The sequence below is a fragment of the Stigmatopora nigra genome, chromosome 8 (genome assembly GCF_051989575.1).
Source record: "Stigmatopora nigra isolate UIUO_SnigA chromosome 8, RoL_Snig_1.1, whole genome shotgun sequence".
NCBI lineage: Eukaryota > Metazoa > Chordata > Actinopteri > Syngnathiformes > Syngnathidae > Stigmatopora > Stigmatopora nigra.
The window spans coordinates 13,846,765-13,858,862 of record NC_135515.1 but is presented as its reverse complement, the minus strand read 5'-3'; the positions used below and the strand labels follow the sequence as shown (position 1 = coordinate 13,858,862).

General features: G+C 43.7%; 1 protein-coding gene across 1 annotated transcript in view; it reads right to left on the bottom strand.

The window, feature by feature from the left end:
* Positions 1–12,098, bottom strand: part of nf1a (neurofibromin 1a) — a 153,229-nt gene that overhangs the window by 14,555 nt on the left and 126,576 nt on the right. The window contains exons 43-52 of the mRNA XM_077721945.1: positions 11,953–12,093; positions 11,655–11,781; positions 10,538–10,669; positions 10,326–10,461; positions 3,094–3,254; positions 2,885–3,007; positions 2,690–2,808; positions 2,508–2,608; positions 1,681–1,823; positions 1,542–1,588 (exon numbers count right to left, since the gene is read on the bottom strand). Of these exons, the coding sequence (XP_077578071.1) occupies positions 1,542–1,588; positions 1,681–1,823; positions 2,508–2,608; positions 2,690–2,808; positions 2,885–3,007; positions 3,094–3,254; positions 10,326–10,461; positions 10,538–10,669; positions 11,655–11,781; positions 11,953–12,093 (1,230 nt within the window). The remainder of the gene's footprint in view (positions 1–1,541; positions 1,589–1,680; positions 1,824–2,507; positions 2,609–2,689; positions 2,809–2,884; positions 3,008–3,093; positions 3,255–10,325; positions 10,462–10,537; positions 10,670–11,654; positions 11,782–11,952; positions 12,094–12,098) is intronic.

Genomic DNA, 12,098 nt, shown 5'->3' with positions numbered 1-12,098 from the left:
CGCTTCGTCGACCGGACGCTTCGTCGACCGGACGCTTCGTCGACCGGACGCTTCGTCGACCGGACGCTTTGTCGACCGGACGCTTCGTCGACCGGACGCTTCGTCGACCGGACGCTTCGTCGACCGGACGCTTCGTCGACCGGACGCTTCGTCGACCGGACGCTTCGTCGACCGGACGCTTCGTCGACCGGACGCTTTGTCGACCGGACGCTTCGTCGACCGGACGCTTCGTCGACCGGACGCTTCGTCGACCGGACGCTTCGTCGACCGTACACTTCGTCGACCGTACACTTCGTCGACCGGACACTTCGTCGATGGACAATTTGTCGATGGACAGTTTGTCTAACCTTAACCACTATTAAAGAAGACAAAGGAAATTCACATATTCTTTATCAAAGAAAATAAAACAGCAAAAACCTCCTCGACAACACAAGCATTTTAACATTTGGGCGTGTGCAAGTACTAAATGTGCTCGTCTCTAAGCACACTACGCACGAAACGGTTCCTACGTTGAGCGCTCCATGTTTGGAAAGACCCCAAAATCAACGTGACATCTAAGTTGTTATGTCACGTTGATTGTTTTTGGGTCTTTCCAAACATCGAGCGTTCAACGTGCGTATTGTGTTTAGCACATTCAAAATGTTAATACGTTTGTGTTGTCAAGTGAGTTTTTGCCGTTTTATTTTCTTTAATAAAAAAAAAAGAAAACTTCCTTCTGTGAATTTCCTGTCTTCTTTTTAATACAATTTTTGATAAAATAATTTCATTTATTGCCTTTTATTTTAAAAACAATCGTTTGCGAGTCCCACAACGTAGGAACCATTTCGTGCAGTGTGTTTAGAGACGAGCACATTTAACATGTTAATGTGTTTGTGTTGTCGAGTGAGTTTTTGCTGTTTAATTTTATTCAATAAAGAAAATACCCCATCTGTGAATTTCACGTTGATTCCTTTTGGGATCATCTAAACATGGAGCGCTCAACCTAGGTAACCATTTCGTGCGCAGTGTGTTTAGAGATGAACGCATTTACTAAAGCACACGCCCAAATGTTAGTGTTTGTGGTGTCGAGTGAGTTTTTGCTGTTTTATTTTCCTTAATAAAGAATATATGAATTTTCTTTGTTTTCTTTAATGGTGGTTAAGGTTAGTGGTTAAGGTCAGGCGAACTGTCTGGCGACGATATGTCTGTTCGACAAACTGTCCGGCGACGAAGCGTCCGACGATGAAGTATTGGTCGACGAAATGTCCGGGTACCCAACACTCTAACTGCCCCTTGGTATGAGTCTAAATTGTCACCCATCTCTTAATGCTCTGCAATAGGCTAACCAACAATTCAGGGTGTCTCCCGCCTAGTGCCCATAGTTGGTTGGGATAGGCTCCAGCACCCCGTGGCCCTTGTGAATATAAGCGGTACGGAAAATGAATGCACTAACATATCTTGATATCAACTTTAGGCTATAGCACCCATCACTAAATCCTTTATAGTTCAAGTTATAGTGGGTGGGTCAGATCAAAATACAGTACAAAGGAAATCGTTCTCACCTTTGAGAAAGGACCAGCAAACCTCCAAAGCCCATTAAAGCCAAAGCCTGTGCATTTAAAAGAGATCAACAAAGGTTTCATTTACTAGCGTTTGAGTGTTTAACGGGCTAGAGACCAAAAATCTAGGAGTAACTCTTACTTTGTAAATAAGAGGGCTGGTACTGCGGGGGTGATTCCTCATGATATACGACACTCTGGACGATGCCATGTACAGGGTTTAGCAGGTTTGTGTCCTGGCACATGGACAACACAGTGTTGATCTTGGAGTCCAGCAAGTTGTGACTAAATAAGAAAAACAAAATGCATTAACAGTCATACCTCTACTTATAAAATTAATTGCTTCCAAGATTTTTTTCGTAACTTGAAAATTTCGTAAGTAGAGTACTTTATATGAAAATTCTCTAATTCATTCCGCGGCCCTCACACAGCTACCAACTAAACCCTTTAAAATTGGCCCAAGTTTCCCAATTTAGTAAGATATGATTGTCGAGTGTTCCATTAACTCTATAGTTTGTTTTTATGCCTCTCGACCAACTCGTCATTGTCCTCACGCTGGCCACTTATTTTCATTCACATTGGTATGATGATAAAAACAGAAGCAGGTGCTTTGTCCACACTTGGAAAAACTTAACTAAAAAACACTCGGAAAAAAGGTACATAAGAGAGAATCTTGAAACATGGAAAGTGATATTGTGAGACAGCCAACGAGACCCCACCAGAGTGTAGCGAGGTTCTAAAGTGAGAATCAATGCATGATAATATTTTCAAAATAAAATAACAACTAAATTTACTTTTTGGGGGATTTCATTAATTGGATCTTTTTTGTATTTCGATTCACCCGTTTGCATATAAAAAGCTTCCGCAACCTGAAAATGTCATACCTAGAAGCATTCGTAAATAAAGGTATGACTGCTTTCACCCAAAAAAGTTGTAATTTTCTACATGCAGATAAGAGTGGCTACTTACACAACTGGAAAAACCTTTGGAAATACAACACTAGCTTCAGCTAAGTATTCATAAAGAATTCGCTGATCAAAGTCATCCGTGGTGTATTTGACCTGTGTAGCCTGTGAGGTAGAGCATTGTTGGCATTAAAAAAGTAAGAAACATGGAGGTCCTTACTCATACAACAAAGTGTAGTTTCTCACCAGCACAGTGAGAAGGAGAGCCTGGATCTTGGGGTCTGTGAGAACTTCTTCATCCAGCAGAACATTGGACTCAGAGACTGACACTTTGCGTAGGTGTGAGTTTCCAATTCTTTGAGTCTCTGATTTGTGAAGGACATGAAGACATGAAATATGTCACCAATCCAGGATCACGTGTGACATTGCAGATTGACATACCCAATTCATAATCGCTCTCTGCAACCCGCCTCATTTTGGGTGGTGTTGTCATGCCTGATTCCATCTCAGCTCTCTTTGGTGCTTTGGAGTCTGAAATGAGATGATCGAAGCTCTTCCGGGTGCCTAATAAAAATGTAAGCACAGGAAATGTATTTTTGGACTAGAATGCAAAAATTAACAAAGTTGGTGTGTTGGTGATTAAATATTACCCAAAAGCTTCTTGGTCGTAGCTTGCGAAGGCTGACCCATATCAAGACTCATGGACTTGCGTGTACGTGGGCTGATTTGACCCACAGTCGGATAATGATGAGCTGAAAGGTAGCGCTCAGAAACCGGAGGGGATGTCCATGGTTGAGTTTCTCGTAGCGTTCTGTAAGGAAAAAAAGGCTGATGTGATCACCACAGAAACGTGTCTACCAGTAATTAGTCCTTTTTTTTAAAGTCTGCACTGTGTAATACAATCAGCTGCTTAAGCAGAGCCACGGGCGCAGATAATGGGTCTCTATGGGGCTCCAAGCAAGAAATCCTTTGAGCCTCACCCTACCAGACCGTGTCATAAAAAGGTGTTTTTTACATACATGAATGCAAAGTAAATAAGTCAACAATGTGTAATAGGCGAGACACATGGGAGGTGAAGGGAGCATTTGAAGATATAAGAATGTATTGACATGGTGTACAGAATTCAGCCCGACTTGCATCATCACCAGCAAAAACTACCGATAACTGTTTGCAGGGCTGAGTCAGCATAAAGATACACCCCTACTACGCCTCCCCAATATAAAGGTTGCGTCTTCCAACACTCCGGACACTCAAGATAACAGCCATTTCATTTGTATCTGTTGACGGTCACATAACGCTATGTTTATTAAACTCGATTCTCTGTCTTTGTCACATTTCTGCCTGTTTCCATCATTGATGTCTTGGACCATTGGATGAACATGCGAGTGGTTTTCACCATTTCTCTCCACTCTTCATTTGGTGACCCCAATCGTGAAAGGGGGAAGTGACTTCCTTTCCATAAGCACTGAAATCTTGGGTGAAACCGTGGTGTCACAATTGATATGGTATGAAGACATTTATCTTTTTAAATTTGCTCTGAGTTTCAGTGATGGTTCACTGTAATATTACAAATTCATAAGGAGGCTTTAAAATGTGAATTTGGAGTCAGATGTTAGAGTTGGGCGGTATGAAAGAATTGTTACCACGATAAAAATATATCAGTCTATCGATAATTATCACGATAAATATCACTTCTTTTTTATTTCAAAATGGAAACTTCAAATTTCTGTGAATAAGTCAATAAATTACTTTCCTCCTTATTCAATTATGAAAGTTTGAATTTGATTAGTTTAATAAGGGAGAGCACATATTAATGAACATTTTCACATTAATGTCAATGAAAATTAGTCCCCACGACGAGACATCACTTTATCGCGGTGGTGGGGTTCGCGTGTTCCAGTGATCCTTGGAGCTATGTTTTCTGGGTCCTTGTGCCCCTGGTATAGTCACCCATAGCAAACTGGTCTGAGGTGAGGGACCAGACGAAAATTGGCTAAGAAGACCTATTATGATGAGAAATAATGTCACCTTTCTGGTCGGGAAAGAACCTGAGCTGGTGCGTGAGGTTGAGAAATTCCAGCTTGATGTAGTCAGGCTCACCTCTACGTACAGCTTGGGTTCTGGTATCACTCCTCTCGGAGGGATTGGACACTCTACCACTCTAGACCTGATCACAGTGAGAGGCGCAGAGCGAGTGTGGGCATATGTGTTGCTCCCCGGCTTGGTGCCTGTATGTTGGGGTTTACCCTGGTGGATAAGAGGGTAGCATCCCTCCGTCTTTGGGGGGCGGAGGACGGGACCGAACTGCTCTTTGTGCGTATGCACCAAACAGCAGTTCAGAGTACCCACCTTTTTTGTACTCCTTGGAGGGGGTGCTTGAGAGTGGTCCTTCGGAGGACTTCCCCGTTCTGGTGGGGGACTTCAATGCTCACGTGGCCAATGACTGAGACCTGTAGGGGAGTGATTGGAAAGAATGGCCCGACCCCCCTGAACGGAACCCGACTGGCAATCTGATAATTGATGGATTTCTGCGGTCGTTGTGGATTGACAATAATGAATACCATGTTCAAGCATAAGGGTGTCCATATGTGCATTTGGCACCAGGACACCCTAGGCCGCAGTTCGATGATCGGCACAAATACAAGGCAATTACTGGTAAGTAATTACAAATTCACTGGTGAAAATCAAGTGACACATTGCTGTTGTAGCCGTCCTCGTCATTCACATCACCTTACGCATCAGCATCCGTCGAGTGTCTTCAGTGAGTTCATGTGCATCATCGTCAGCATTCCCTCGCGAGCCGTCGAGCAAGTTCGTCAGTCCGCATCCCTTTAACGACTTGATGATTAATTAGATCCTTTGGCAGATGATCCCAAGCATCGATAATCCATTTAAAATACAATTCTATTGTTGGTGCTTGCATGTGTCAAAATTTTGTGTATGTAGCTCTTCTCGCCGTGAGAGATCCAGTTCTCATAGAACCGGCGGACTTTGGCCTTGAATGGGGCGTTGCAGTAGACCTCAGGGGGCCTGTATACATTTGGTGCAGCCTCCTGGAATCACGGCCACATCAAAATGGAGCTTCTTCAATTGCTTCTTGGTGGCATCGCTAATTTGACAACAGTATGAATCCCAGGAAAGAAGGCGCTTGTCATCGACAATCTTCTGAGGTTGAGGAAAAATCTCAATTTCACCGGCATGCCACTCTAATTCCCCCCTTAGTGACGTTCATTCAGAGTTTGCTGTTCTATTTTTCAATTATTCCACCAAGGGGCCATTTTGTTAGAGGTGCCATTCAAAGAGGTGTCACTGAAATAGAGGTTTTACGGTATATTTGTCTTAAAAAGGAGTTAATTAAATATAACCATAAGAGCATTAGATTGTGTGCAATAAAAAAAAATTAGAATAAAAAGGGGACGTCAGGATTTTATTTCTTATTATTATACATTTGCTTGCAAGATATAATATGTAATATATATAATCGGACATTGGCCCTGTTGTCATCATCAACAACAAAAGCCTACTTGTCATCACACTCAGAAACTGCGCATGACGAAATTGGTAGTGCTTCTTCATAAGGTGCGTTTACTCGGCAAAATACCTAAATAAGTGATAGTTATTGACTCGTAATTTGGCATTCGATACTTCGCATCACCCCCCCTCGAGCGGGTCACTTACCTCTCACTGTCTTTCACTTACCTACAGTCAGCCAGTAGGAGGCAGATTACCACCCAAACATCTATTCATACTACCTCAGAAAGGAATGTGTGTTGTGTTACCGCAAATTTAGAGTTCTAATGGGTGTGGGTAAAAAACTGTCCTTAAGCCTATTTGTCCGTGCTTTGTGGGACCTATAGTGTCTGCCAGAGGGCAGCAGCTGGAACAGATTGTGACCAGGGTGGTATGGGTCCCCTATGATGTTCCTGGCTCTGCTGAGGTAACGAGGGCTGGCAATGTCTTCCAGAGGGCAGAGAGCAGCCGATAATCTTCTGGGCAGTGTTTATCACTTTCTGCATGGCATTTTTGTCTGCCGCCGTGCTTCCAGCGTAACACACTGTGATGCAGTATGGCAGGATGCTCTCTACGGTGGTTCTATAGAAGGTTATCAGAAGCCTGGTATCCAAGTTGTTTCTCCTAAGACCCTGAGGAACTCGTTTCTGAGGCTTCTTCACCACTGCCGTGATGTTTGTAGACCAGGGGTCTCAAACTGAATTTACCTGGGGGCGGCTAGAGGCAGAGTCTGGGTGAGACTGGGCTGCATTAAAATTTCCACAAGAAAAGCGCTGATAAAACATTCCAACATTATCAAATATCTTTATTTTTTAACAAACAATAATGAATTCAATAAATTAACTGAAAGATGAATAAAAAATAAATCAGTAATAAAAAAATAAAATAATAATGAGATATACAGTGGCTGGCTAAGTAGAGAAAACTAATTATTTTTATTCCATTTCAAATGTCTGTATTAACAGCTCTTTAAATTTTAACTTTCTGAACTTCAATGGAACATTGAACATGAAATATTCTGGATGCAGCTTCTCTTGCCTACTTTTTGCTGCTGGAGACCTGGCAGCACTTCTTCTCACATAGCTAAGTCACATTTGGCTTGAGGGAGGAAGCAGTGGAGACCCTCAGTAGAGCTTGAAGATGCTCATCAGTAAGTCTGGACCTATACTTGGACTTATTGAAGTTCAAGGTGGAGAAGAGTTCCTCCCACAAGTATGTGCTCCCAAAAAGGCACATGGTCCATTCTTCCTCCCAATCATTGATGGGGCTCCATCAGTTGTTATTCCAACAAAGCTCTTCCATGGCAAACCGGCATTTTCAATGGCATCACACAGCTGGTGAAATAATTCCTTAGCAGTGGTCGGGCCATGCATTGGAATTACTTTGAGCAACTCCTCTATCACTTCAAAATTGTCATCAACACCACGGACATATAGCTGAGCAGTGTCTGTGATGTCTGTGGTCTCATCAAGAGCCACTCAATATACACTGAAACATTGCGCTTTCTCACACAGTTGATCATAAATGTCACTTGACAGGTCAGGAATGTGCTCTACCACGGTGTTGGCAGAAAGGCCAATGTGGTTGAACTGACTTTTCTTTTCTGGACAGACAATATGTGCAGCCTGTAATATGCACTTTTTGATAAATTCACCTTTTGTGAATGGCTTTCCTGCTTTAGAAATCAGCTCACAAACGACGTAGCTAGCTTCGACTGCTGCATTACTTTCTTTGGTAGCCTTCTTGAAGAAATCATGTTGCCTCAGAAGACATGTTTTAAGACTGTCAACCTGGTTGGCTCTCTCATCTCCCTGGTATTTTCCGTAGTACTCAGCATGTCTCGTAGTCTAATGACGTTTCAAATTGTATTCCTTGTGCACCGCTACCTTTTCAGTGCAAATGAGACACGTCGGGGTGCCCCTGTGCTCAACAAAGAAATATTGCACTCTCCACTTTTCTTGAAACTGTCTGTGCTCATCACTGACCTTTCTCTTCACGGCAGGCTTTGAAACAGACATCTCTGGGGCTGTAATATGTGTTTACACTTGGAATGAGGCTCGGATTGATGTTTTAACTTTCAGTCGCGCGGGTCTGTGGCGCATGCACACTTTCACTCTCCGATCGTATTGAATTACGGCAGCTCTCTGAGCCGAGCGAAGTGATCGACTTCACAGCTTCTCCTCCGCCCATCTGATTGAAGGAATGAATGAGTGAGTGAGCAAGGCACTGGACAGCCCGGCCAATGTCCCGCCCTCCAGAGCCGTATACCTCACCGTGATTGGTTCATCCAGCTCCGAACACGGTCATTCATATCAATCTTGCGGGCCACACGGACATTAATCTTTCATAAAAACGCGGGCCGCAAATTATCGTCCCGGGGGCCGCAGTTGGCCTGCAGGTTTGAGACCCTTGTTGTAGACCATGAGAGCTTATCAGTGACGTGGACCCCCAGGAATTTAAAGGAGTGGACCCTGTCTACACATACTCCATTTATGAGGTGTGGGGCAAGATCTGTGCTGTGTTTGCGAAAGTCCAGGATTATTTCTTTAGTTTTAGTGGTGTTCAGTGTGAGATTGTTCACCGAGCACCACAAAGACAGTTTGTTGACCTCATCTCTGTAGGCCGACTCATCCCTCCTGAGATGAGTCCGACCACAGTGGTGTCATCAGCAAATTTAATGATGGTGTTAGACTGGTGGGTTGGCGTAGTCGTATGTGTACAGGGAGTACAGAAGAGGACTCAGTACACAGCCTTGAGGGGAGCTAATGCTCAGTGTAATGGCGGAAGAGAGGTGGGGACCAAGTCTAACAGTTTGTGGTCGGTTGGTCAAGAAGTTTTTTATCCAGCAGCAGATGGAAGAGGATAGTCCAAGGTGGGATAGTTTGTCAGTTAGAATGTCCGGTTTTATGGTGTTAAAGGCTGAGCTATAGTCAATGAAAAGCATCCTCACGTAATTTCCACGGTGTTCCAGGTGGCTCAGTGCTGTATGTAGAGCAATGGCGATAGCATCCCAGTGGACCTGTTTGCTCTATAAGCAAACTGGTGAGGGTCAACTGAGGGAGGGATTGTATTCCTGATATGGCGGGCTACCAACTTTTCAAAGCACCTCATGATCACAGGGGTGAGTGCAACGGGCCATAATCATTCATGCTGTCAACGGTAGGCTTTTTGGGGACAGGGATAATGGTGGCAGATTTTAGGCAGGAGGGATGATGGATGGTTGCAGGGAACAATTGAACATTTTTGTGAAGACTCCAGCCAGCTGGTCAGCACAGGCTTTGAGCACCTTTGCAGGTACTCCTTCTGGGCCTTCAGCCTTCCTGGTGTTGGCAGACCACATTACCAGTCTCACTTTCTGTTCCCAGAACTTCGGTGTATTGCTGCTGGGTGGTGGTGGGGGTGGTGAGACTGGGTCTGATTGGTCAGTCTAAATGCGGGTAAAGAAACAGCTCAGTTCCTCTGCTGGTGAGGCATCTGCGTTAACAGACACATTATTGTTATTGTAGTTGGTAATATGTCGTATTCCCTGCCACATCTTGTTTGGGTCATTTTCTGTGAAGTGCTCCTCAATTTTTCAAGTCTATGCTGCCTTGCCTATGCATCTTTTCAGCTCTGTTCTGGCAGCTCTATATTTGATGTTGTCCCCTGATCTGACGGTGGTGTTACGGCATTTGATGGGTGCCTGTGTCTCATTGGTTATCCAGGGTTTTTGGTTAGGAAAAACCTGTATCCGTTTATTTATAGTGACGTTGTCAATGCAGTTTTTGATGTGGGGAAATACAGTGTCCGTGTAGTCCTGGTGGTTGTCGTGTTCGAAAAGTTCCCAGTTGGTGCGGGAAAAACAGTCCTGCAGCTGAGAAAGAGCGTCCTCGGGTTTTTATTATCTTTATTTGTGGCCTTGTTAGCCTCCGGAGTGGAGTGTATGCAGGGGTTAGAGATATGCAGAGGTGATATAATCCAGTTAGGCGAGGATGAGAAGTGGCTTTATAAGCATGTTTGATGTAAGAATAGACGTGGTCAAGTGTGTATATGTGAGTGTGTGCGCGTGTGTACGCACGTGTTTGATCTCAGAAGTGTGAGGTACACACGCGCGTACATGCGTGTACACGCGCGTGCACGCGTGTGTGTACCTCACACTTCTGAGATCAAAGGTGCAATTACTGTGTGGAGTTTGCATTCTCTCCCTGGCCTTACATGGATTTTCTCCAGGTACACCGGTTTCCTCGCACACACCCCAAAACATGCATACTAGGCTGGTGGTAAATTGCGTAAAAGGTTGTCCATCTCCTTGTGCCTTACAATTGGCTCTCGCCACAATATCAGGGTGTCCCCCATCTGGTCTCCATAGTTGCCTCCACCACTTCCCACTTACCTGGAGTTAGGATCACCAATGAGACTGGTGTAGGTGTCCATTGGAACGGGGTCCATTGCAAGGTCTGAAATCAGGAGCGACTTCCTGTGTTTGAGGCTGCAGCGACTCCGGACCTCTTCAGAAACCGTAAGCAGTGCTACAAATGACAAACAAATTGGAATTTTGACAAATAAAAACAAAACAAATTATAATACTGCCAAGTTGTCACACACCAGCCAAATATGCCACACTCTGTGTGTTGACTTCAAACTTGTCACATTTTAAGTGCTTGCTGATGAGAGCCAGTAGCGTGTGCAGTATTCTTACTGTTCTTGCAACAGTGGTAGCCGATGGATGTCTATAACCTAAAGAGACGTTGACAAAAAACACACAATTAAGATTGATTCTGTAAGAATAGCATAACATTCACAGGCACCAGGTTTTAAAGAATTTTCAGATGCAGACGAATGCCGGTCGAGGTTCAAATTAAATGTGGTAGCTCTAGCGCAGGGGTGGGCAAACTATTCCACCAAGCGCTGCAGTGGGTGTGGGTTTTCATTCCAACCCACTGAGAGGGGCACCTTTTCAACAATCTGGTGTCCTACAAGTACAATCAGTGGACTGCAATCAGTTGCTTCTTGTTTTCTGTAGAAATCTCATTGGTTAAACGCTGTGCTATATCCGTTGGAAAAAAAACCTGCACCTACAGCGGCCCCCGAGGACCGGTTTAGTGTGTGTTAATCTCTGTGGCATAAGGACTAAACATACTATAGGTTCTGCACATGTGATTTTTACTAATCAGATAAGAATGCAAACATTGTTTTAATGTGAAGGTTTTGTATGAATACAACATGGGATGGCAACAATACGTCCTTTAGCAACATGCAACTATTTAGCTCTGACTTCCACCATTTTCCATCTCCCGTTTTCTGCTTGCAAGTGCAAGTTCAGTGTGACTTTTGACATTACGTGGAACATTTACCATTTGTATATACATATATAGACATACACACACACACACACACACACACACACACACACACACACACACACACACACACACACACACACACACACACACACACACATATTGCCATTAAAAGTCAATTCTCAGTCGAGAAGTATTTTGCCAGATTAAAGAAGTCTTTAGGATTCCTTTTTCACATTTAAATGGTAATCACACAAAATATTTCGTTTTTCTGGGAAGCTTAAAAGTGAAGGTTTAATTTTAGTTTATTTTTAAAGGTCATTCATGCAAAGCATGAGCTTTTTAAAAAAGTTCTTAACCTTGAGCCTAACATTGTTATTATACCTGGGCACAAACGTAACTTTCAATGACATAATCATTACCTTTGAGTAAGTGGCCCACAAGTGCAAAGTTGAAGTTGGCACTAAAGTTGAGGCCGACAAAGTGATCCATCTGTTTACAGTGCCATTCCAAAGGACGCCTGATCTCCATGAACACCTCTTCAGGACTCTGAGGAAGAAAAAAGTTACAATAACTCATTGACTGCCATCGAAGGCGATGATATATGCACATTCCATTTTGACTGGGGTGGGGTGGGGTGGTTGGAAGCAACCAGAATGGCGCCTCACGGGCTTTTACATACTTTTTCTTGGTGGCCCACACTTTAAAAAACATTTTTACCTTGTCATTAAAGACACGCATTGTATCTAGAGTGTGGAGGTTCTGCTCCAGCAAAGCAGTCCCAGCAGAGTAAAGGTTTATTTCATCCAATTGTAGGACAGCTACTGCCACCCAAAACAGAGATTTATGCATGGGAGATTCCTGTG